Source organism: Hydra vulgaris, chromosome 06 (assembly GCF_038396675.1).
Source record: "Hydra vulgaris chromosome 06, alternate assembly HydraT2T_AEP".
Lineage (NCBI taxonomy): Eukaryota > Metazoa > Cnidaria > Hydrozoa > Anthoathecata > Hydridae > Hydra > Hydra vulgaris.
In genome coordinates this window covers 19870001-19897179 of record NC_088925.1, presented here as the reverse complement: position 1 = coordinate 19897179, position 27179 = coordinate 19870001, and the positions used below count along the sequence as shown (strand labels likewise).

Below are 27179 nucleotides of genomic sequence, written 5' to 3'. Positions count from 1 at the left end.
TGGTTATCTTCCTTTAACTCGTAAAGACTACAATAATCACATGCTTGGCCTGGGCATTTGTATTCGCAAGAATTCACCCATTTGTCAGGAGAATAGGTTTGAATCCGCAGACTATTCTTTTATGTGCTTTCATTTAGCACCACTTCACTCTATTAATTTTCTCTTTGTACTATACTGCTTTTCTTCATTTCAAGACTGCACTCTTTTCGATGTTATTTCTGATCAAATTGACCAAGCTCTTTCTCTTTATCCCTCAGCTTTTATTGATGACTTTAATGCTCATCACACTGAATGGGTTAGCTCAAGTGTCAGTGATTCTGAAGGCATTAAGGCCTACAACTTTTGCCTTGCTAACCATTTACCTTTTCTACTCGATACATGTCTTGTTTCTGATCCTAGTCAGTGCTCCGTTTCTCCACAGTCACTCTTAGGTGCTTCTGATCACGGTTGATCTCTCTAAAACTATTATCTCATTCTTCTTCATCATCAGAATCCCCCTATCATCGTATCTTTTACAACTACCTTGAAGCTGACTAAGACTCTTTCGTGATGGCCCTTGGGTAGAAATCTTTTGCCTTGCAGCTGAAAAATGTGCTTCTTATATAACTTATTGGACTTAGGGTGGCATTGATTCATTCATGGAAGTATTCCTTCTTGACAATTCCAAGTCAAGCTTTAATCTCTTCTCCATGGTTATTATCTCATTTAACAAAATCTACCATTTCCAATTGTAACCATTATTTCCATATGTATATTGCCAAAACAATTCTCCAGAAAACAGTTGTCTGCTAACTATTGCTAGAAGCCATTGTAAAAATATTTTGTCTAACGCCAAAGCTATCCTCAGGTCACGAAATTTTGTATTTCATCTTAATCTCATCAAAAATTAGGCTCCTGAGACTTTTTAACAATGTCTATTATAAGGGCAAATCTGTTATTCCTCATCTCTTGAATGGTTCAGATTTTGTTACCTCACCTTAAAACAAAGCTTATGTATATATTTAAAAATAACACGATACTTATAAATCTTGACATGTTTTGTAATTTCGTATTACATTTTCATAAGATTTTTTTTACAATAAAAAAAAATGGAATACATATCAAAAATCAGAGGACTTTACAGAGAAACCAATTGGTTAATAATGTGTATTTTATCGGACAAAAAATACACATCATTAACCAATAAAATAATGACTCAGTAAATAACCAATCAATATAATCAAAATAATCTAAACTGTTATTTTAATTAAATAGATAAGTTAATGTTATAATGAAAAGTTTGTTTATTAAATGTAGGATTTCCCTATTTAATGTGGAGCGCTTCTTTAATTTTAATTTATGCTTTGTTGAAGTGTATCTAAAAAATATATACATAGATTCTTCTATAGCTTGTAGTCCAGACAATATACCTGTTATAGTCTTGCATAACAGGTATGTTGTCCACATGTTTTGCCCATTAGTTTTCTTCATAAACAAGGTTTTTGAGTCTTTAATTAAAAAACACTTAATTTTTCATCTTGAATCTAATAACTTACTTTCTGATCATCAATATAGATTTCAATCTTCTCATTCTACTGCTGATTTGTTAACAGTTATAACTTATAGGTTTTATTGTGCATTAGATAGATGTGGAGAGGTTAAGGTTATCACTCTCGATATTCCTAAAGCTTTTGATAAAGTTTGGCATGCTGGTCTTCTCCATAAGCTCTCTTTTTACAGTGTATCAGGTGACATCAAAGGTGCCATTGCTCGCTGATGATACTACCATCTATTCTTGTCTTGATAGAAAGCACTCTCTGATTACTTGGAGGAGGCATTTGAGCTTAAAAAGGAACTCACAATTGCTACAGCATGGGACTCTCAGTGGCTCATGAACTTTAACTCAATTTTTTTAGCTAACTGTTATAACAACAATCTAGATCTTCGAATATTTATATATGGTAATGTACTTGATTAGTGTTCTTCCCTTTGTGGGTAGATGACTCATCATGTACATGATGAGTCATCTACCCAAAGATGGGAAGTAAGAGTCAATCATTCTAGGATTAACTCTTAATTCCCATCTATCTGGGAAACCATATTTAAAATCCATTACAAAACTAGCACCTACTATGGTTACATCTCTTTATCACGATCACTACTTTCTAACTCCAGATTATTTTCTTTATCTCTATAAATCTCAATTCCATCCTTGTATGAAATACTGTTGCTATATCTGGAGCAAATCTTTGATGATACATTTTCTCTTTCAGATAAGGTGCAAAAACACATTGTAAACATAGTTACACCTGCTCTTTCAGCCAACCTTCAACCATTGTCACATCATTGTAATGTTTTTCTTTATCCTTTCTATAAATACTATAATGGGCGCTGCTCAAAAGAGCTAGCATCTCTAGTGCCATCTACTAAAATTAATTTTTGTGTTACTCATTATTCAATTAAGTCTCATCCTTTTACTGTGATTGTTCTTAAGTGCTCCAAAAATTCTTATTGGCCTAGTTTTTTCCTCGAGCATAAGTTTTTTGGAATTTGCTTCCTCATCTTATTTTCTTGATTCATATAATTTGCAATCGTTTAATTTGTCTGTTAATCATTATCTTTCTTTTTAGACTTTATCTTTTCTCTTCCAGTAATGCTGAATAGTACGCTAGATCAAGAAGCAATAAATTAAAAAAAAAAACGTGGTATCTAATGTTTTTTTGCTTTGATCTTACTCGTTTGGCTTATAGATTCTATTTATTCATTTTATTTTATTTTAAAGGCATTTTATGTTATTAATGTTATAAACTGTATAAAACAGCAATAAAATAATGAAGTTGTTTTATATTAACACCAGCTTTTTATATTGACAAAACAAAACAAAAACAAAAGTACACAGTGTTTTTTGTTCACAGTGTTTTACTGTTCTTTTATAGTTTTTTACAATAACAATTTAATACTCTTTAAAAATAAAACGTGTTTTATCATCATTGTGAATTTAATACCCCACACGCACACATCTTTTTGCTCAAGGAGTTAAGTATAAATAAAATGTATACAATGTTTAATAACTTTAATTACTAGTACTAAGATCTGCATGTTTCTTTTTTCTACTTTTTTTTTTTTCACTTTTCATTTTAGATAGTGAATTATTTATCTATTTTACATTTATTTATTTTATTTTAATTAAATCACTACAAAAACAATAGGTATCAATTATGATAATAATTAATATCAATGCCTGGAATTAAAATGTAGACAGAAACAGAAAAATAATTTTCAACCAAAAATACTCACCACAGACCCATATAAAATAATATCAGTAGACATGGCGGTAACAGTGAGTGATGTGGCCATAACCCCTGTAAAAATTGCAATAAGAACAAGTCCTGTCAAAATCCAAACAACTGCAAAAAGACGACCTGGAACTGCAATAGGAGCAATATCACCATATCTAAAAAAAATTTTCAACTACACTAACCAATAAATTTAACAATCATCGTATATTTATATATATATTAGACCAGTTCAAAAAAATCTTTTAAAATAATTAAGTGGCTAGATGTTTAAATGTTGTTAATTGATGAAACAAAGTAAATTATTAAAGTTTCAAAGCATTATTCCAATATTTAGTAACAGCTCAATAAAGTTTAATTTTCAATGGAGTCCTAAAATTAAAAAAATATATTATTTTGCTTCTTTTGAGTACCACGTTGACATACTTTTAAGTTCCTTAAAAGTATGTCAACCTGGTACTCAAAAGAAGCAAAATAATATATAAATTTCAAAAATAATAATTGTTTTATAAAAAATAAATTAAAAAATTTTTATTTTTATTAAAAACTTGTAAAGATGTACTTTTTTTATTTCTAGTTAAAAAACCATAGTTTTTGTGCAATTAAATCTAAAATAATAATTGTAGTATAAAATTGTCAATTTTTTAATTTTTATATAACTTCGCTACTTTAAAGACCCAACATGACATACTTTTGAAAAAACTTCTTTTTTCAAAATAATAGGGACCTGTTAAAAAATAAAGTTAATTGAGCTGTCCCTAAAACATATTATTTAAGTTTGCAATTTTGAACTAACTTTTCTGACCACAAACCACATCAAATCAAAGGGTAGCCCAAATAAAGTTCAAAAATTATTTTTTTTTATATGTAATTTTGAAATGGTCTGATATATATATATACATACATATATATATATATTAATACATATATATATATTAATACATATATATATATTAATACATATATATATATATATATATATATATATATATATATATATATATATATATATATATATATATATATATATATATATATATATATATATATATATAATATATATATATATATATATATATATATATATATATATATATATGAAGACCTCAGTGGAAAAACCGGCATTGTCACATTGAAAAAGTATTGAGAAAGTATTTGTTGATCATTAATAAATGTCTTTATTTAAAGCAAAGAAAAAAAATTTTTTGTATAAAAAATTACAAAATGTTTTGTTTTTGAATAAATTTTAAATAAAATAATTATAATATAAATTTTTTTAAATTGCTTAGTTTCATTTGCTTTAAATAAAGACTTTTATTAATGATCAATAAATACTTTCTCAATACTTTTTAAATGTGACAACGCCGGTTTTTCCACTGAGGTCTTCATATATATATATATATATATATATATATATATATATATATATATATATATATATATATATATATATATATATATATATATATATATATATATATATATATATATATATATATATATATATATATATATATATATATATATATATATATATATATATATAGTACTTGGGTGTATATTGCTTTATATTATACATTGAATGTATAATATAGAACAATATATACATCTAAGTAAAATATATAATTCCTATACATCCGTTATATATCATTATAAAATTATACTCACCCTGTTTTAAAATACTGTTCAGACTTGCTAATCAACATAAAGAACTATTGAAAATAAATTGCTGTTAATTTTTTTTTTTTAAATGAAATATATTTTATTAATATATTTTACTATGTAATATAATATATACTTCATATAATAAATGAATAAAATTGCCAACATATTTTCAATAATTCTTTACATTGAATGCAAATCAGAACAGTATTTTGGAATGGAGGGAAAAACCAAACATTTTTTTTAAATTTCATGTCACATTTGTAATGGTTTCTTTTACATAAATATGAAAAAATCAAGTTCAAAAATTTGTTTTAACATGTTGTTCATTGTCTAAATTTATATCATTGTACATTGAAGAACATTGATATTTTTGTATCTCCAAGGCTTCATGGACTTTTTTATCAAATTTTTTAACCTCCACTTTAAGTGTTTTTGCTTTACCCTGTTCAATGTACTTATTGCAATTTACTTTATGCAAAGCTAATACAAACTGGTTCAACTTGCCTTCAATCAAAAATTTTTGGTGTTGTTGAACCCTTGTTCTTATTTGAAGTTTTGATTCACCGACTTTTGGGAGCATTTGTATTTAATTAAATAGGCACCTGGTTGGCTGTTGCATGGTAATTATATATATATATATATATATATGTATATATATATATAAATATGGGCAATTCCATGACAGAAAATGAAAAAGTAGTAAAATTTTATCCTCTTTTTCGTCATCATTTAGCAAATCAATATTGATGTAGACACAAAAGTTTATTTAATATATACCTTTAGTACTAAAATTGATTTTTTAGTCATTTTTATGCTCCCAGTTTTTCTCATTGTTGCATGATAAAAAAAATCTTAATAAAATGTTATTTTAACCATAAATTTATTTGGATAATCAGAATTAATTTAGTGTGAAAATAGAGCTAACATGTTCAAATTGTTGTTGGTCAGATTTTATACTTTATAAAATATATATATTTCAAGAAAATAACAAAAGAACTTATGCAATTTTCATGTAACCATAAGTTAACAAAAACATGATAAAGTTTTATTTTTAATATTTAGTTAAAAAACCTTTTTATTAATATATGCAAAAGAATATTAAATGTTTCATTTTTACATTTAAAGTTTTGAATAATGATGCTTAGTTAAAGCACACTTTTATTTATAAATTTGTGTAACGTAAGTTAAAACTACATACATTTACTAAAGTTCTAGTCCTTTTTTGTTAAAAAATGAATTACATCATTAAGTAATTCTTATTTTGTCGCGTTCGTTTGACAAGGTTCTAACTAACTCTTTATATTAGGAGCATTTTATATTAGGAGAATTTAATTCTTTTATTTTTTTAATGTTAATTAAAGTTATTTATATTATTGCAAAATAGAATTAATAATTATCTATATTGAGACATTAAAAAAAAAAAGAAGATTTGTTTGCTATTGTCCTAATATAAAAAAAATCATTTAGAACCTTTTTTTGTTTTGTTATAGTAAAACAAATTGTCTGTAAATGCAATTAAGGGGGTTCATTTATATTTGTCAAACCTGTCACAAACGGTCACATATACCTGAACCTAAACTGCTTTCACAGTTTAGAAGGATTTTTTAAAATTTCCTTTGTTAATTATTTTTAATGAGTGAATTCAATACTTTTGCAATTCTTTTGTTACATAACTCTAATGCTTAATAGTAGATATAAAAAATCCACGATAATAATCGCTCAGTAACGTAAGTGATGTAACATAAGTTAAATACACAGTATCAAAAAAACCAGTTTATTTTCCTTAGCCAGTCACTTATGATAAATTTTTATATATTTTTTAAATTGGTATAGAATTCTCAACATCTTTTAAAAGTTTCTAATACAAACCACTTTACTGATTTGCAGAAATGTGACCTAAAAATTGAAGTAATTTTTTTACCTTGTTTTCCGTGTAATGTAAGTTAAGTGGCATTTTCAGTAAGAAGTTCGCCTTCTTTTGGCCAGGCTCAAAACTTTTTAGCTTATTTTATCCTTTAGACTTACAGCTTTCATACAAAATATCATAAAGTTTACTTTACAGTTTATATAGGCAAATATTTGATAAAGTTGTTGCGCATGTAATGTAAGTTAAAAATGGAATCGCCCATATATATATTTATACATATTTATATATATATATATTATATATACATATATATATATTATATATACATATATATATATATATTATATATAAATATATATATATTATATATATATTATATATATTATATATATATATATATATATATATATATATATATATATATATATATATATATATATATATATATATATATATATATATAAATAGGCCTTGGCGGGAAGTGAGAGTTTCAGCCCTCACCCACACTCCTCTAAAACAGTTTACGGGAGCAATTTATGGCTCTCACAAAAGTATAATTTTTTCTTTCAAAAGTATAATTATCATATAATAATTATAAAATATAATTATCATACAATAACTAAAATAAAAGTATAATTATCATATTATGCATGGTTTTTGCATGCGTTAACAAAAGCATGCAAAGTTTTACTTAAAATGAATGCATTTGAAATTACTTTATAAGAAACCATGCTTAAACATAAAATTGCTTTTTTGTACAGAGTGCTTTTTTTTTTAATTTTCTTACTTTTCTTAAAGTAAAGTAATGTTTATTTGCATATTAAAAACACTTTCAAAATGTTTGAAAAGAATAAAGTTTTGCTGAAATATATTCAATCTAATAGAATATATAGAATTAATATGTTTATTCTAAATTTTATTTTTTATTATGCATTTAACAACGCCAGTATTATGATATTTTTACTAACTTATTAAATACATATTATGATATTATTTTTAAAAGTTTTAAAAAAGAAATGTCAAAAGAACTTTTATTTTATTTTTAGCTCCTTTCATTTTAATTTCTTCAAGTTTGTATGTTTTTTTTATTTGTAAATAAATTTAGCGAACTAAATAGAGAAATATTTATTATTTAGTATCAATGGATAACAATATACAACTGTTAGGTTATTGCATATTAATAACCATTAATTTGCGTGCACTTTGTAAATGCGTAAAAAATTGTTTTGAAGAAATAAAAATAAATTAAACTCAATAAGCATCATCTAATAACTTCATAATTATAATAACTAGAAGAAATAATAATTTGAAAATAAAACTTCTTTGTATGACAAATCAAATCAAATGTATTCTGAAACAGATTTTACATTTCATGGAATTTTTACATATAGTACAAGAACAATTTTAAGTAAACACCATAATGAAAAACTAAAAAAAAACAAAAAACGTAAAGTGCAAGACGTATATCTCTTAAATTAGACATTTGTTGTTAAATAAAGATACAAACATCAACGTTTATTAAAAAAAATAATTTGTTGCGGCCTGGGCTTGTAACAAGTATAAAACCAAAATTCTGTAATTAATAGGCAATTTTTTTAATGAATAAACAAATAGCTTTCGCAAAAAATCCAAAGCACTCCTAAGAAGCTGTTTAGAGGAGCAGCTTGCATAGCTCGCCATGTTTGTTTTAGGAGAGCTTTTTGCTCGCACTCATTTCTTCCCACCGAGACCTGTATATATATATATATATATATATATATATATATATATATATATATATATATATATATATATATATATATATATATATATATATATATATATATATATATATATATATATATATATACATATATATATTTATATATTTATATATATATAATATATATAAATATATATATACAGACCAATATACTATTTATATATATATATAAAATTTATATACATTAATGTATATATAATATATATAAATATATATATATATACAGAACAATATATCATATATATATATATATATATATATATATATATATATATATATATATATATATACATATATATATATATATATATATATATATAAATATATATATATATATATATATTCAGACAAAAATATTATGATATATATTTATATATACATACATATACATACATACATACATACATATATATATATATATATATATATATATATATATATATATATATATATATATATATATATATATATATATATATATATATATATATATATATATATATATATGTATATATATATATATATATATATATATATATATATATAATACACAAGCTTATCTATGACAGTTGATGCAGCAGGACTCCTCACCTGTTCTTCCTATTTGTCAGTCAATGTAGCAGCATGGTTTTTTATTATTACTTGTTAGTTGATTGTTAAAAAAAACAGTAAAAAGATAAAATAAAGAATAAACTCGGAATGTTTAAATTTTTTTTTTTTTTCAAATTGTTAATTTGTGAAAAATTGTAAAAAACATTACATAAAAATATTCTTATCTATTAATTAGCAGTTTAGTAAATTTTTAAAAAATTATCAAATTAAAGTAGTTTCCTCAATAAATTTAATAGTTTTTACATGAAGTGTACTTGATTTTGTCTTCTTTAATCACAAAGAGTTGTTAAAAGCTGTTTTTTTTCACAAATGGTAAATTTAGATGTTAAACTATATATATATATATATATATATATATATATATATATTTACTATACCTTATTTAAATTAGGAATTGCTTACTAGTTTTGCTTATCTTCATATTATATGGTTTTTTGATAAAAAGAAAAAAACAAAAAATAATGAAAGAAAAGATTGCTACCCTATCCCAAACCCTTATTCAATGTAGCTGCACTCCTTTGCAGCAGAAGGCTATAAGATAGTTGATGTATGTACTGAAGCCCACCCCACACAAACCCCCACACCACACAAGTCTAGAACCTTGAGCATTAAACTTTATTTTAATTTTGGTATCTTGAAATTCACTAACCCAACTGTTGTCATGCTAACAAAAGCCCACCAAAAACCTTCACCCATTCCAGAGGTAAAGCTTCGCGGAAACTGCTTTTCATTCCAATATGTTTCCTAAAAAAGAAAAATATTTGGTCACTTTTTCTACACATAGAACATTTAATAAATTTGTATAGTTTGAGATTAAATCCTTAGGGACTTGAAACATTACGACAAAAAATATACATATATAAATAAACATACAAGAATCCAGATGAGAATACCAGCTAAAGTAGCCATTACAATTACCAAAACTAAAATTGGCCATGCATTCAATATAGCATTAAACATTGCAATAGAGGAAGCATTTTCATTTGGTTTTGAAACAATCAATGCAACACCAGGTGAGTTCAATAATGCTACACAGTAGTTGTTTCTAAATATGGAAGAACCATTTCATTTAGAAAGTTTATATATTTTTATATAGTGTATATAATATATAGTATCATATTACAGATTTAAGAAAATAATTTTATAAAAACTTTAGAGAAAATATAAAAACTGAAAAGAAATAAATAAAATATTTTGTCCTAAGAACAAAACTTAAAAAATAATTTTTTATATATACTCTTAATATATTTTATTTGAAAGTAACTTTTTATATATACTCTATATATAACTTAATTATAAATATTGACAGACATAAAAATAATGACAGAACTTATAAAAATATTTTTAAAACAATATAATTTTATTACAAAAAAATTTTAAAACAATATAATTTTATTACAATGTATTATACAAATATATTTTTATAATAAACAAAAAAAAAACAATAGGAAAAGCAGGAAACTACTTTATAAGTTGGTAAAATTAAACCTCTGCCATTTTTTATTGTCATCAGCAAATGCAGATGGTTAAAGCAAACTCAGGTACATCGTTAATATAGCCAATTTAACTTATTTTCACCCAATACTATACCCTGTTTTCTATTTGATAAGAAGTTTGCAATCCCTTATTTTGCCAGTGGTAAAGATTTTTTATAGATTCGACTTCATGGAAAAGCTAAACTTTGACTTCATTCATTTAAAACATAAAGAGAGAAGTTATATAAGAATACTGTTTTTTGTCCAAAAACCTTAGCAAAACGGCTGTTGCTGAATGGTTGTTTATCTTTCTTTGATGAGTGAGTCAAGTAGATTCTTAATGGAAAATACACCCATATAAGTTTGCAAAGATGTCAGTTTGACAAAAGCTTAAAAAAACTTATTGTTTAAACAATTTGCTTTATTAATTTATTCAGTTAAGTGAATTCCATTATTGTTTACCCAAAAACAAATGCCAGTTTTGCAGGATCCTTGCATGTTAATTTATTTATATAGTATTTTTTGCTCTTTTGTGCAATATATATTGCAAGTTTAAGTTTTCAAGACATTTGTTGAGATTCTTTTGGTTAAATGGTTTTTCCATATTGATTTGATTGAGTTCCAAATTTATTCTTCAAAATTTCCTTTTTTAAAGTTCCAAAAATAGTTTGTTTTTGATTATGGTTAAAAAGGAAAATGGTTAAAATAATACCTATGCAAACAGGGTGTCTTGAAAATTTTTTTTTTTAATTGAAAATTAAAGTGTGGAAAAGTGAAATCATTATCATTACATATAAGTAGCATTCATTGAATATTGAAATTTGCAGAGGTTTCATTTTGCGATTTTATAAAAGCAATTAAATTTAATGTTTCCGAAATTAGTGCAACAATTTGTTATGTTTCCGAAATTAGTGCAACAATTATGACTTTTAAGCACTTGAGTAAGAACTTTAGGGGGGTTGCCCAAGAAACAATTTTTTTTTGGCCCTGTGAATTTAAATGACCAAATTTTGGCCTATATAGATGGTTTTGATTAGAAAATATTTTAAAGACATTCATTATCTTATTTGCTTTGATTACTCTTTTTTATCATTAAAATGAGGCAAAAATATACATTACTTTAAAATACAATATCTGCAGATATATACATAGAACTACATCTAACTTTCAACATAGCTTCAAGATGATAGTAAATCCATTTATCATAGCAATTTTTTGAATGATTTATTTAGTCAAAACTTGTACCTCTATTAGTGTTTAAGACAGCATTATTTGTATAAATATTAAAAATTGAAATGTTATTAAAGTCAAAAATGAAAAAGTCTAAAATGCATGGAATATATATAAACAACAAGTCTTTTCAGAAAACTTCAAGTTCTTTTGACCATTCAATCTTTAATTTTCATGTATTAAAATTTTAAAAATCAACTAAAATCATAAACTTGAAAAAAGTTTTTGTCTGAAATAAAAAACTTTTTAAATTATGTTAAAAACTAAACAGCAACTTAAAATTTATATTTTTTATGCTTATTTGTTTAATTCATAAAGCCTTTTTTCACTGCTCTTAACTTTTTCTTTTTTTTAATGATTGGATTGTGCTTCTTCATTCTTTATTCTTGCAACACTTTGGTGATCTTGTGCAATAGATTTTTCAGGGGCTATCTTACCATGTAAGCTAAAGTATGCTAAAACTGCATTCGATATGCAACTTCCATTATTATAATGCAAAACATTAAATCAATAAGAAATTGAGGATTACTTGGGAGGTAAACCCAAGGTACTTGACTTGACAATTTAAGTTACAAACAAAGAAAAACTTTAAAATCAACAATGTCAAAAAAAAACCCTTACATAACACCATATAAAAATGAGATATAAAAGATTTTATGTAAACTAAACATAAATGATCCATATATCATTTTAAATAAAATAAAATTCTGCCTAAGAAACACTTACCTTAAATTTGTTTTTGAAAAAATCAAAATTTTTTATTAGGCTTATACTTTAAAGCACTTGAGGGACAACTTTAAAGCACTTGAGTGAGAACTTTAGAGCACTTGAGTGAGAACTTTAAATCACTCGAGTGAGAGCTTTAAAGCACTTGATTGAGAAGTTAAAATCACTAGAGTGAGAACTTTAAAGCAATTGAGGGAGAACTTTAAAGCACTTGAGGGAGAACTTTATAGCACTTGAGTGAGAGCTTTAAAGCATTTGATCGAGAACTGCTGCTAAAAACATTAGTAACAACATTAGCAAACAACATTAGCAAACAACATTAGCAAACAACATTAGCAAACAAGATTAGTAAACAACATTAGCAAACAGTATTAGCAATAACATTAGCAAGCAACATTAGTAAACAAACCAGGTAATATAGCTTAATTTTGTTGAAAACTATTATCCAATATAGATTATTCTAACTGATTATCCAATATAGATTATTCTATATGCAACTATTTGTTTTAGCAAAAAATACTAATAAAATGGAGGAGAAACTAAGGAGCATGAAAGAGAAAATGCAGACACAAGGTAGAATACAGGTACAAGATAGAATGCAGGCACAAGGTAGAGAGGCAGGCACATTTCTTCGTGAAAGAGAGGCAGGCACATTTCTTTAGAAGGTAGAAAAAATAGAAGAAAGAGAGTTTAAAGTTTTCCTGTACAAAGGCAGCATCAGCCTGCCAGACTCTGATGACTCACTTGTATGCCAGGAAGATTTTGTGGGAAGTACATGTTAGTCTAGCTGAGTATGGATAAATTTCTACAAAACTAGATCCTGGTGTTGGACCTAGGACCTGTTTATTGATCTCTCTTTATAAAGCTTGCAGCATTAACCTGAGCTGAAGATCTCAAGATCAACTCTGAGCAGGAAAACTCACACTGTAGTAGAGTCAGAGGCCCAGATTATCTGAAAGCAGAACATGAACAAAGTAAAAAGCCTAAAGCTAGTGACTTACTTTGACATTAAGATTGTAAGCCAGCGAACGAAGAAACCAGTAAAGATCCAGTGAAGAAGGAATATCCACAACTCACAAAAAAATTGCTAAAAATTTTACCTGAAATTTTTTGCTTGACTTTTAAAAGCGTCAAAGGAAGTAACAATACAATAACATACATACAAAAATTCAAAACAAAACAGTTGAAGCAAAAAGACTTTATTCGTTAGAAAAGATTTAAAAATTTTCTTATATTATAAATACATGATCTTTAAATATATGATCTGCAAAATCAAGTTACCTTCTGTCAGTAGTACTGGTGTTTATATTTGACATTTATATAAGTGAACTTTTTACATTTAAATATTAGATATTGCTATTACTTTAATTGTAATTTATTTAAATGAAATTTTATACTCGCATTATTTTTTTTTTTTTGAGAAAACATTGTGGTTTTCAAATATTTCTTTTACAAATTTCTATGCAATTTAGTTAAGTACCCGTCTAAAAAATGATGAACTATAACATCAGTATAATTAATTTATAAGTTGATTTATTCTTTTTCAAAGGACTTATCTTCAGTAGCTCAGTGGTTTAATGCACTGACCTCAGTGTTAGGATCTAAACATTTTCATAGGTTCAAATCCACCACCAAGTAAAAAAGCATTTTACAGTTTTTTATGTTTCTTTTTGTTTTTTTAAATTTTTTGCTCAAACAGTACAAAACAGTTTAAGAAAAATTAAAGATAAATAATTTTCCTTAAACTGTTCCTTAAATGAATAAACTGACAATCGTTAAAATATTTTAGAAAGTTTTCTTATATTATACATATATTATGCATAACTGTTCCATAGCAGTTTTGAGTTTAACAGCAGTTTTGTAGTAAACAAGTGTCACAAGGTACTGTGCTTGCTACTGATTTTCCATTCGAAAATAAGAAAGCAAATCTTGAGTAAAAAAAAGAATGAGGAAAAAAAAGATATTGTTGAAGAAAGTGAATATTAGGCTAGCTAGTGAAAAAAAAATATATTTTACTAATAAAGAAGCTTAAAAAATTTGCAGGCAAAATGTTAAATCAAAAAATATATCAATAAACAATGAAATCTAGGCCTCAGTCAACTCAGCAAAAAACTTGACCAAATAAAAAATGAACTACCAATGTCTGTGCAGTTGTTGTGGATTTATTTTTAATAATGAAATTGATAAATTATTTGAAAACGACTAATTAAGCTAGGCTGTTAGCAATTATGACCTGTAACCATTGTTATAACTGGCTTCATAAAAGTAGTGGAACAGTCATTGGCAATTTCACTTGTTATAATTGTCAGTCCAAAAATCTTTAAAGTAATACAAAAAGCAAAAGAAAATAGAAAAACTCTAGGATTAAAATTTTGGAATTAAAAAAAATGTATTTTATGCATTCTATGTTAATATGTTTGTATTACTAATATTGAGTTTTTTATTATGCATGTTACAATTAAGTTTCAAGACAATTTGTTTTCAGTTTACGTTTAGTGCTTTTATGTTATTAGATTACTGAGATTAAAAAATGCTTGTCAGTGGTGTGGGTCATAGTGGGTCAAGATGACTAATTTGAAGATTTTTTTGGCATGTTTTTATAGTAGTTAACTAAATCAAGGTATTTAGTTTATTTTTTAACAAATAAAGAATTATACAGATATGAAATATATACTGAAAAAATATTAAAAAAGCTATGGCTGGTAATTTTGCAATGCATATCTATATGTATGTCTGTTTGTCTGGCGGTCTGTCTATCTGTCTGTCTGTCTGTTTGTATGTATGTATGTATGTATGTATGTATGTATGTATGTATGTATGTATGTATGTATGTATGTATGTATGTATGTATGTATGTATGTATGTATGTATGTATGTATGTATGTATGTATGTATGTATGTATGTATGTATGTATGTATGTATGTATGTATGTATGTATGTATGTGTGTATGTATGTATGTATGTATGTATGTATGTATGTATGTATGTATGTATCTATGTATGTATTTATGTTAGGGATATAACCTTTTACAACCACATGTTCCTGCATGTCAGTTTTATGAATAGTTACTCAAAACCAAAAAAACAAATAGTTATTTCAATATCTTTTAAAAAAAGTTCACCCCTAAATCAAAATATTAAATTGTGCGTTATAATTTAATACAGGGCTCGAAATAATGCAAAAAAATCTAATTGCTAAAAAAAAAAAAATCCCCCCCCCCCCTTACTTATTACTGGCGTCGCTTTGCGGTAAGGAGGTTAGAGGGGAGGGAGAGATCCTTAGTATAAAATTGTACCTTTTTCTACATTAGTTGGTAATTGTTATTTTTTAACATAATTTCTCTCATATTTAAAATTAGCGTAATTTTAAATATGAGAGAAATTATCTTAAAAAAATTTTTAACATAATTTCTCTCATATTAAAAATTAGCATAATTTCTCTCATGTTTAAAATAGCATAAGAAACTGTTATAATTTACAGATTAAGTTATAAATTAAAGTTTATATTGCAGTTATAGCATAATGATCAAGTTATAATGTAATGAGCAAGTAATGCATTTAATACTAGTACGATATGACTTTTAATAATTTTTTTATTTAGCATGATACTTAAAAAAGCAAAAGTAAAAAAGTTAAAGTAAAAACGCAAATATAAAAATATATAAAGCACTTTATTTAGTTATAGAAAACTATTTAAATACATTCATGCTGACGATAAAAAAACACGTAAAAAGCTATAAAACACCAATAACACAAGCTGCAAAGTTTTTTTAACAATATGAATAGCTTGTGTTAGGGGTGAGCAAAACCGGATATCCGGTCCGGTTTGCTGAAATTGGATTCAGATTTTTACGAACTGGATATGATATCCGGTTTTGCTCACCCCTAGTTAAAACTTCTAAGTTGGAAGTTTTAACAAGGGGTGATTTCAATTAGTTTGTGTTAATGTAAAACAACTTCGCGACGCTGTTTCATGCAGTTTATATAATATTAATAACATATAAAGGGTTTAAAATAAAATGAAGTAATTAAATAGAATTGTTCTAATATATAATTATATATAATTAGAACAATTCTATTTAATTACTTTGTTTTTATATACATTATTTATATTACAGGCCCGTATACTCTGAAATAGTTTTAAGGCTATTTTTTTTTTAAAAAGTCATGTTTCAGTCAATTTCTTCAAAATAATTTATTTGAAAAATTATTGGGGGAGGGGGCGAATGCCCCGGTTGGGACGATATTGTTTTAATTTAGTAGTATATATACTAAATTAAAACAATATCGTCATAAAACTTTAAATTTCATATTTGCGCAAAAACATGCCTAAAGACCATGAGTCTATAATCTATTGACCAAACAAAAAAAAAACATAAGATACTACGTTTTTTATAATTTATTGTTTCTAGATTTTAGCTTAATGTCAAAAATTTAAGTATAACTAACTTTTTAATTCAAGTTGTTTTCAATAAAAAGTGAAAGAAAAAATTTGGTTTAATAAATCAAAAAAAGTTGTTTAATAAAAAAAACTAAAAAAAATTTGGTTTTAAAAATATTTCCTCAAGTTTAATATACGGTTAAATTATTTTCCTATTTTATTATTAATTTTATTATTTTATTATTATTATTAAATTATTTTCCTATTTTAATTAAATTCCTTAAGTTTATTATATGGTTAAATTATTTTTTTTAGAAAAAAATTTCTTTGAACAGTAAAATTATTTATTTTATTGATTTGAATTTTTTATAATTTATTTTTTGGTTTAACGTTTAATGTTTCTACATTAAAAACTATTCGTTGAGGCTAACGCAACGGTACTGTTTAATTTTTTATCTCAAAGTCACGGTAGTAAAGTTTGATTAATTTATTTTAAGTCACAGCTGCGAACATTATTGGTTGATTTTGAAAGTTTTATTTGCAGAAATTTAAAAAGAATTGCAACTCTACATTGTGCGTTTAGCGTTGTGGTATCTCCTTTAGTTTATCTTCCACGGTGATCAGGGATCGAGTGCTTCACCAAGAAAATGTTTTTAACTATTTTTTATTGAAAGTTATTATTATTGTTGTATATTGAAAGTTACATTGATTTTTATTATTCACATACATCAACTGATATAGGGTTAGGCGCAGTGAGTGTACATAAAGGTTATGACTTTTTTTCAACCCCATGCTCCTGTACTGTAGTTTGATGAACTTTAACCTAAAAAGCACGAAATGAACTATTATTTGCATATCTTTTGAAAAAAGTTTACGCCACCATTGAAAAATCAATTTTTAACTACGCAAACCGGTTTTTGTTGTCGTCATCATTGAAACTTATTTAAATTCAATTAAATATTTTAATAAGTATATATATATTTTTTTTAAATAAAAAATCTTTGAGACAGTTTTTAAGATCCACATACATTGACTGAAAAATATTTACTCATTAAAATATTTAACTGAAATTAGGGATAGGCGAAGTGGAGCACACATACATCGACTGATTTAGGGATAGGCGCAGTGGAGCACACATACACTAATTAAGAATTTTGGTTTGGGCATGCATTCTTTAAATAAAAGAAAAAAAAAAAAACTAATCAGAAATCACAATCAGTATTTTAACTGGTTGCTTTGATTTAGTTCAAAGGTAAATTTACTGCGATGAACTTTATCCTTCCAGTAAACTTAACTTAAAACTTTATTGGCTTCTACGCAGAGATATAAAGTAATTTATATTATTAAAAAAAGCGCTCCATGTTAAATAATTGGCCAAGAGAAAAAAGATCAAGGGAGCAAAGAGATTGGAAAAGAGAACCCGACAAGAGAGCAAAGATCCAGCCAAGAGAGCAAAGATCATATCAAACGATAAGTTTAGCGTGACAAAAGATCTATTCAAACGATAAATTTTGCGTGACGTACTTCATGACCCCTAATAAGAAACTTAGACAAAAACATAACATTTAAGAATGGCCAAAAAAAAATACCAAGTTAAAAAAAATTAAAAAAATAAAATCGCGAAAATATTTTTTTAAGAAAAAACTAATCGCGAAGGTGTGAAAAGCAATCGCGATTCGCGATTGCGATACGCTTAATTCGAGCCCTGTAATAATATACATTGTTTAATAACTACATGTCTAGTAACTATTACAGTTACTAGAGCATAGTATATGCTTCATATTGTCTATATTTATGATTAATATACATCAGTAAATCACTGTCTATTACTTAAAATAAATATACACTGCAATTTGTCTTTTTTTTTTTGCAGACTGAAAACAGATCCTGCATCACTTTTATTGCACGTTTCGCACACTGGTTGCTTCTTGGTATCTTCAGTGCTGATGGTTCCTGTTTTCAGGGTTTCTCCAATACTTGTAACCCCTTCTTGTAGGATTAGAGTATTTGTGACAAGTTACTAAAGTCTACCTTGTTGTAAAATTGATCAGCAAACCAATACTTTGTCAATTCATACAAAATAAATCTGAAGATTTTCTGTAATGTTGGCCTTGTTTTAGGTATAAGAACAAAAGAAAGAATGGCAAGGATGGCCTTTAAATTCCAACGTGCATTACTAATATTTGGAATTTTTTTAAAGATAACAAGTGGAAAGTATCCTTTTTCTTCATAGAACTTAAACACAAGTGTCAGATGATGCAAGAAGTTCATTTCATCTCTCCAGCCTGACTTATCAATAATCACATCTGTTTCCAATTTTGCCTGTAATTCTTCATAAATGTTCATCAACTGAGGCAAAAAAGGATATTTAATGTTGGGGACTTAATGCTTTCTCTAATTTCCTCATCCATGACCACATGTAGAATCTTATTAAGCATGTGATGCTGGCAAGAAATAAACAATGATTTGTCAAATCCCTTTGCTGAAAACATTTGCTTAAATCTTACAACAACACCATTCTTCTTACTTCTTACCTTATTTAGCATTAACACTTGTTGTGTCAGCCATTTTGTGTCAGCCACTATCATCTTCACAGCACTCCATAAATTATATTCCTCAAGAACTGTCAAAATTCCATCAGTAATAATTTCTGCCTTTCCATCTTTCAAGCACCGTGCAGCTAATTTCATTTCAATTCTTTTGTTTTTCAACACTACAATCTGATATTCTATTTCATTAAGGTGCTTTCTATCAAAATGTAGAAACCAGTTCAGTTTTTAAATTTTTCATCATCTCTTTTTTTAGTTTAAAAGCTTCCTTAAATAATGACTTTAAACTCCAGCTTGACTTAATGTTGGAATGTTAAAACAATTGAGTGCCAATTGCTTGCAAATTTTGGCAGCTTTTCTTGTTGATATGTTGTTGATGTCACTAAGTTCACAGCAACTTTACTCTTGTTATGTTTCCTTTTTGATAGGCAAGTATATTTATCATCATTTTCATATTCACTTTCTATAACTTATCCAAATCCTTATCATTATCATTGGATGAGAGATCATATGAAACTGATGCAGATGGTTTGTTGGGTAATTTTCTTCTCTTGGAAGGATGAATTGTTTCCTTGCCTGCTTCTTTGCAGGTGGCATAACCAACTTTTCTTCAACTTTCTACGTGTTGATAGGGTTGTTTATCTTCAGCTGACAACCATAGTCCATTAGCTTTTGTGATATCAAACAGTTTGATAATGTATCATATTTTTCTCATTTAATATATTCATTGTAACTTTTTAACACACATAAAAGTTTTGCTTGTATTACCCGATTGGATACATTTGGAAAATTTAATTTATTCTTCCATAAACTTTGAACTTCTTTGGAAATGTTCAATATTCTTTCCTTTTGACCTTTAAATTCAGCTCCAAGAAACTAGTATCACACAACTACTTGTCTTCTGTGTGATATACTGCATTTTTTTTTGAGTAAAAATTCTTGTGAAGGCATGGCACCCTTCATTTATGCGACTGCTGAAATTTTACCAGATCTTAGACTCAAATGTTCTTTTGTTGTGTTTGATTTCTTTAACCGGTCAAGCTTGACCATCAAGAATTTATTTGGGGAGTTCAAAACAGCAATTTCAGGCAATTATAGACTATTGATCGCCAGTTATTTTGTATGTTGGTATTTACGTATTTATGTATGTACTTTTTTATATATGTATAAATGTATGAATGTGTATATGTATGTATGTATATATGTATGTATGCATGATGCATGTATGTATGTATGTATGTATGTATGTATGTATGTATGTATGTATGTATGTATGTATGTATGTATGTATGTATGTATGTATGTATGTATGTATGTATGTATGTATGTATGGATGTATGTATGTATGTATATATGTATGTATGTATGTATGTATGTATTTATGTATGTATGTATGTATGTATGTATGTATGTATGTAGGTATGTATGTATGTATGTATGTATGTATGTATGTATGTATGTATGTATGTATGTATGTATGTATGTATGTATGTATGTATGTATGTATGTATGTATGTATGTATGTATGTATGTATGTATGTATGTATGTATGTATGTATGGATGTATGTATGTATGTATGTATGTATGTATGTATGTATGTATGTATGTATGTATGTATGTATGTATGTATGTGTATATAGATAACACACACAAAGCATATGAAACAAAACATGTAATAACATACATGCATCATGCATACATACATATATTGCTACTAATTTTTAAAGCTGATTTATTTAATTTAGCAAAAAATTATGTTTTTAAATAATAAATTTACTGATAAGTGTCAACATTTTGAACATTACTCAAAGGAAATATCATGTCGTAGCCTGATACAGATGAATCTAATTGCATAACATCCTTTGAAATATCTCCATAACCTTTCTTTGTGTTTGATAGTTCCTTAGTGTTTCCATCCCAAACAATTTCACTTGGTCCATGACCCTAAACAAGATTAAATAATTTCAATCAAATTTAGCATACAATACTTTAAAAACTAAAAGTTATTAAAGACTGAAACAGTGAGAAAGACTGAAACAGTGAGAAAGACTGAAACACTGAGCTGAAACAATAAAATGTATATTAGGGTGGATCAAAAAACAACATTTTAGAAAAATGTCTGCTGCTAACATAATAATGTGTTCAATTTAACAAAATAAAACTGGATTTAAAAATATTTTGAACAAAAAATATTTTTAGGGGTGCCTCAAGACTGTTGAACATTTAATGGGTCCCTAATAAAAAAGTTTTTCTTGTTGGGTCTAAAAAGAAGCCAAATTATATAAAAATTTTAAAAACAATCATCATTTTATAAAAAAATATTGAAAAAAAAAAATCTTAATTAAAAATATTTGTAAATATATTTTTAATTTTTAGTTAAAAAATATTATTTTATAGGCAGCAAAATCTAAAATAATAATTTTTTAAAGTTGTTTACATATAGTAATTGACAGTAATTGATCAAAAAGCAATAGAGTAACTTTATTTATTAGACATTTTTTTTTTTTAATTTTCTGTCACTAAGTATGTAAAATCAACAAAAATCATTGAAGTTAATTGATTAAAGATAAAAATGGTCCAATATCATATATTTTTTTAAAAGTTAATAAATATTTTAAAGTATGTTTTCTTGAATTTCTTTTAGAAAAAATAAAACTTATAATAATAACTGTCAAAGTACTCCTAAAATAAACTCTTGAAAAGTTTATCAGCTATTGTTATAAAGATAAAGAACAAACAAACAAAAAAAAATCAAAAGGATCTATATTCTTTAAACTGTTTTTAATTCAATAGTTTAATTTGCTTTCTCAAAACTTGACTATGCTTGCATCATTGTCACAGTTATTGTCACTTAAACTGCTATTCTTGTCATTTCAGATTTCTTTCAAGCTATTTTTGGCAAAAGTTGACAGTTTTTTGTAAAACATGTTTTGTACACCCAGTTGAATCCCATGCACTGGTGGCCAAAGAGACTGTCAAGTTTAATGTAGTCACTCAAATGTAATCTTTTTTAATTGATTGCATTTGTTATATAAAAATAGAAAAAAGTGTTTATAAAATCCGAAAAAAATTGATAAGGATGACAAATGGGGTAAAGGATAAAACTGAGAGAGCCTAAGCCCATTTAAGCATTTTAGATGCCCATTACAAAAAAAATAAATTAAGTTTCAAATAACTTAATAAAAGTTTAAACTATTATAAACAACAAAAACATTTTAAAATATTTATAATATTAATGTATATATGGCAGCATGTAAAAAAAAAACACTAAATTACACTCTTCTTCAATTAAAAGTAGCAACAGAGTCGCTTTGAATGCTGAGTATACTCTTAAGTTTAGAATGAAGCTTTTGCACTGTTTAGCAAACTGATTGTAAACTGTTTAGAAAACTTGGATGATAGGAAACTTAGATAGATGAGAAGTTTTTTAATTTAATAAATGCTAATTTATACTCAGTTGCAAGGGTTTGACTTAAACAAGAATCTTTTTATATTCTTAAGTCTTTCATACACTGATATATATACATATATATTTTTTTTGTTAATTCACCTATGACCCTGAAGGCCACTACAGACGAGGAGATTACTTAATTGTGGTTACTACCGGGGACATGGTGGGGATCAAACTCAGAACCTCTTGCTTATGAAGCGAGTGCTCTATCACTACACAACTACCATATGTATATACACATGTATATATATATATATATATATATATATATATATATATATATATATATATATATATATATATATATATATATATATATATATATATATATATATATATATATATAAAATTATAATCATAACATTTTGTAAAAATGCATATTTTTCATTTTTAGTTAAAAAATGTCATTTTCTAGACAGTAAAATATAAAATAATAATTTTTTTATAAATTTATGTTTTTATTTTTCTTATGTTTTTGAAACTTTTATATAATTTTGCTTCTTTTGAGACCCAAACTATTATCATATTATGTTTAAACTAAACTTAATCTAATGATGACATAAATTAAACTATATGAATACTTAAATGAAATATAAATTTAAATGTTTAATTTACAACCACAATTTACATGATTTTTATTTAAACTTTTCATTTTAAAAAAAAACATTAAATTTTTATTCTATAAAAGAAACATTTAATTTTAATTCTATAATTTACAAATTAATTTCAACTAAACATAAACAAATGCAAATTAACAAATGGATAAAATAAACTTTTGTTAAACAATAGCCGACATTGCTTAGAACTTTTGTTTTAAAGAAACTAACAATGGCAATATAAATCTCATGACATAATTTATTGAGGCTTTTCATATATTTATTGAGGCTTTTCATTCAATAATCTCATAACATAATAAAATTTATCGTGACTTTTCATTCAATAATCTCATGACATAATAAAATTTATCGTGACTTTTCATTCAATAATCTCATAACATAATAAAATTTATTGTGACTTTTCATTCAATAACCAAAATTATTGAATGAAAACAAACCTTCATTTAGTTCTAAAAAAACACTATTGTGTAAGTGAGCACAAACATTAACAAACATTTTATAAAATATATAAAGAACAGCTATTATGTATATGATACTTTTAAAGCCCATAATTTTAACTTAAATAACAAATTACTGTTTGCAATACTGACTTTTTGTTTTTTATGATATATCTTTTATGTTTCAAAATTTTAAAATTAATGAATAAAACGCATTTTAACAAGATAGAACTTAAAAAAAAGATAAAACTTACAAAGTACAAAATTTGAGTAAATAAAATAAAACTTACCAATTCACATTGACCACAAACATCATTTATCATCTTGGTCAAGACGGTTGGAAATATTCCATTTACAATTAGTGATCCATTACGTGATTTTGATGAATAAATGTAAGGAGGATTATTGTACCAGCTCATCTGAATAAACTTTGGGCATAAACATTTTTCTATAAAAAAAAAAGCATTATAAAAATACTAAAAAAATAAAATTGTATATATATATATATATATATATATATATATATATATATATATATATATATATATATATATATATATATATATACATAAATATATATATATATATACATATATAAATATATATATATATATATATATATATATATCTGGAAACGCTTCCAGTCTTTAAATTATTAGCTTTTTAAAAACCCTAAACTCTGTTTTGATCACTAAACTCAATGGCTGTTATTCAATAAAAAATATTTATATTGATCTTGAATTATGATACAAAATCTTATTATAAAACCATTATATTACTATTATTTTTATTATTATTGAAAATTATGATTTAAACTTTAATGTTTTAATTCACTTTGTAAATCATCAGATAAAACTAAAAAAAATTAAGCATGATAAAATATATAAAAAATCTTATTCAATATCTTTTTATAAATTAAATGCTTTTAACTTTTTTGTGGCATTGTATACAAAATTAAAGACAAGAGAGTATAGAAATATATAAAATCTTATTTAAACTTTTTATAGTTATTTAGAACAAAACAAAAAAACTTTAATAACTTATTTTAAAATGTCTTTTTTATTATTATTTTAATTATCAATTACTTAATTTTTAATTTAAAGCATTTAAATTTTTAAATAATACCTTAAACTTTCTCCCTAAATAAAAATTGATTTTAATATTTCATAAAATATACAAATAGTTTTAGCATAATTTTTTATTAGTTGATTTTTAAATTACAGCACAAATTTTGCAAATTTTTTGGACCTTTAGTAATTATTATTTTTTTTTTTTACAACTTTTTTTTTTTATAATCCTTAAATTACCTTTTGTTTAAAAAAATAATTAAAATGAGGTAAATTTTAGTAGTAAATTTTTTGTTTTGTCTTTTCATTAATTTTTGCAATACAATAAATTGACCTTTCTATTCAAACAGTGTTTGAATGAAACGGTCAAGCAAGTTTTTTAATTAACTGAGAATTTAAAAACCAGAAACATTTCCAGATATTGTGTAATTTGCAATCACTTAATTTGAGCCTTGATTGTATGAAATGAAATAATATTGGAAAAATTCAATCATGAAAAACGCTATTAGCAGAAAATAAGTAAAGTTGATGTGGTATTTTAATGAATTTCTGGCGTTAGGTAATTAGAGACTCTACACAAAGTGAGCTTTATGGTCCAAATAAAAAAATAAAAATAAAAAACTATAGATCAAGTGCAAAGAAGCACATAAAAGGAAAAAAGACCTGAGAGTTTGCTACCCAGAATCCCCAGAAAAAATCCTGAAAACTGTATTTTTAATTTTTAGGAATATTTATTAAATTAATAAAACTTAATTGAAATTTTTTCAATTTAAATTTTTAATAAATTGCATGTCTAAGATTTTGCAAAAATCCAGTTTTTCACACTGGCAAATTTCACATTCATGTAGATTTCATAAACATTCAATAAAAATCAACTTTTCATGCTTTGATGGCAGCAAAGCCTTGAATTAATTGTGAATAATGCAAAGACTGGATAATATTGTTTGATAGATATCATAATCAGACTGTTGCCAGGCATTTTTGCTTCATAGTCATTCTCAAATAGATTTTGATTAATTTTAACTTGAAAAAACTTCTATCACCTGTTGCAACAGTGATTGGAATCGTCAAAGTTATATGAAGAGCTATAGCAACATTAGGGATAGCAATAGATTATAGCAACATTAGGGATGGTGACATTAGGGATAGCAATATTCAAACCAATCATAAATTTAATCATAAATAAAATGTAAAGCATCAAGAGAAGGCAAAACATTATCTGGAACAATGTTGAAAAATATTTTAATTCATAGCATAAATTCTTTGGATCAATATCTGAACCGGATGTATCTGTGAGTTCAACATTTAAATCCTCACTTTTTATGCATTCCAGTGCAATGTCACATTGCATGTTTTTTGATTGCATTAATTTGCTGATGATATTGATTTGAAACAATAAATCGTACTAGATGGCTAAAGTAGCCAAACATTTGTTTCGCCTGTCCAGATGCTTTATTGGTTGACCATATGTTGGCAATCAGGAAAAAAATTGTGTATGTTCTTCATTTTGAGCATTTGAGGTTAATGCTGCTGAATGAGATAACTTACAAGTAACTAAATTTGATAAAACAAGACACGCCTCCTCAGTTTTTCCTTTGCACTTTGATGCACCAGACTCAAAAGAATGTTTTAACATTTACACAAAAAAAAAGAGCATTCAAAGAATTTATATAACTATAATATAAATAAATAGCTTTAGTTAAATAAATTCTTTGAATGCTAAGCTAAATAGTTTAGCATTCAAAGAACTTATATAACTATAAAACGTCTTAAGGAATTGTGAAGAAAAATAACTTTCTTTTAAAAATGAAACATTTGTTTAAAGTAAACTACTGTAAATGTTAATAGAATCTTATCAATGTTTATGTTGATATAATCTTATCAATGTTTATATAAATAGAATCTTATCAATGTTTATGTTGATAGAATCTTATCAATGTTTATGTTAATAGAATCTTATGTTTGAAGAGATTAAATAACTATAAAAATCCCTTTGGAAATAGCCATAAAAAATAAATTTCATTTTAAACAAACTTTATTGAAATCTTCAAAACCTCTAAAAA

General features: G+C 25.4%; 1 protein-coding gene across 2 annotated transcripts in view; it reads right to left on the bottom strand.

Moving 5' to 3' along the window:
* The window catches only part of LOC100206068 (uncharacterized), a 96582-nt gene that overhangs the window by 37912 nt on the left and 31491 nt on the right, over positions 1 to 27179 (bottom strand). For both annotated transcript variants that reach the window (XM_065799481.1, XM_065799482.1), the window contains 5 exons: positions 24340 to 24497; positions 21322 to 21488; positions 10055 to 10226; positions 9831 to 9925; positions 3277 to 3433 (listed from right to left, as the gene is read on the bottom strand). In XM_065799481.1, coding sequence (XP_065655553.1) covers positions 3277 to 3433; positions 9831 to 9925; positions 10055 to 10226; positions 21322 to 21488; positions 24340 to 24497 — 749 coding nt within the window. The remainder of the gene's footprint in view (positions 1 to 3276; positions 3434 to 9830; positions 9926 to 10054; positions 10227 to 21321; positions 21489 to 24339; positions 24498 to 27179) is intronic.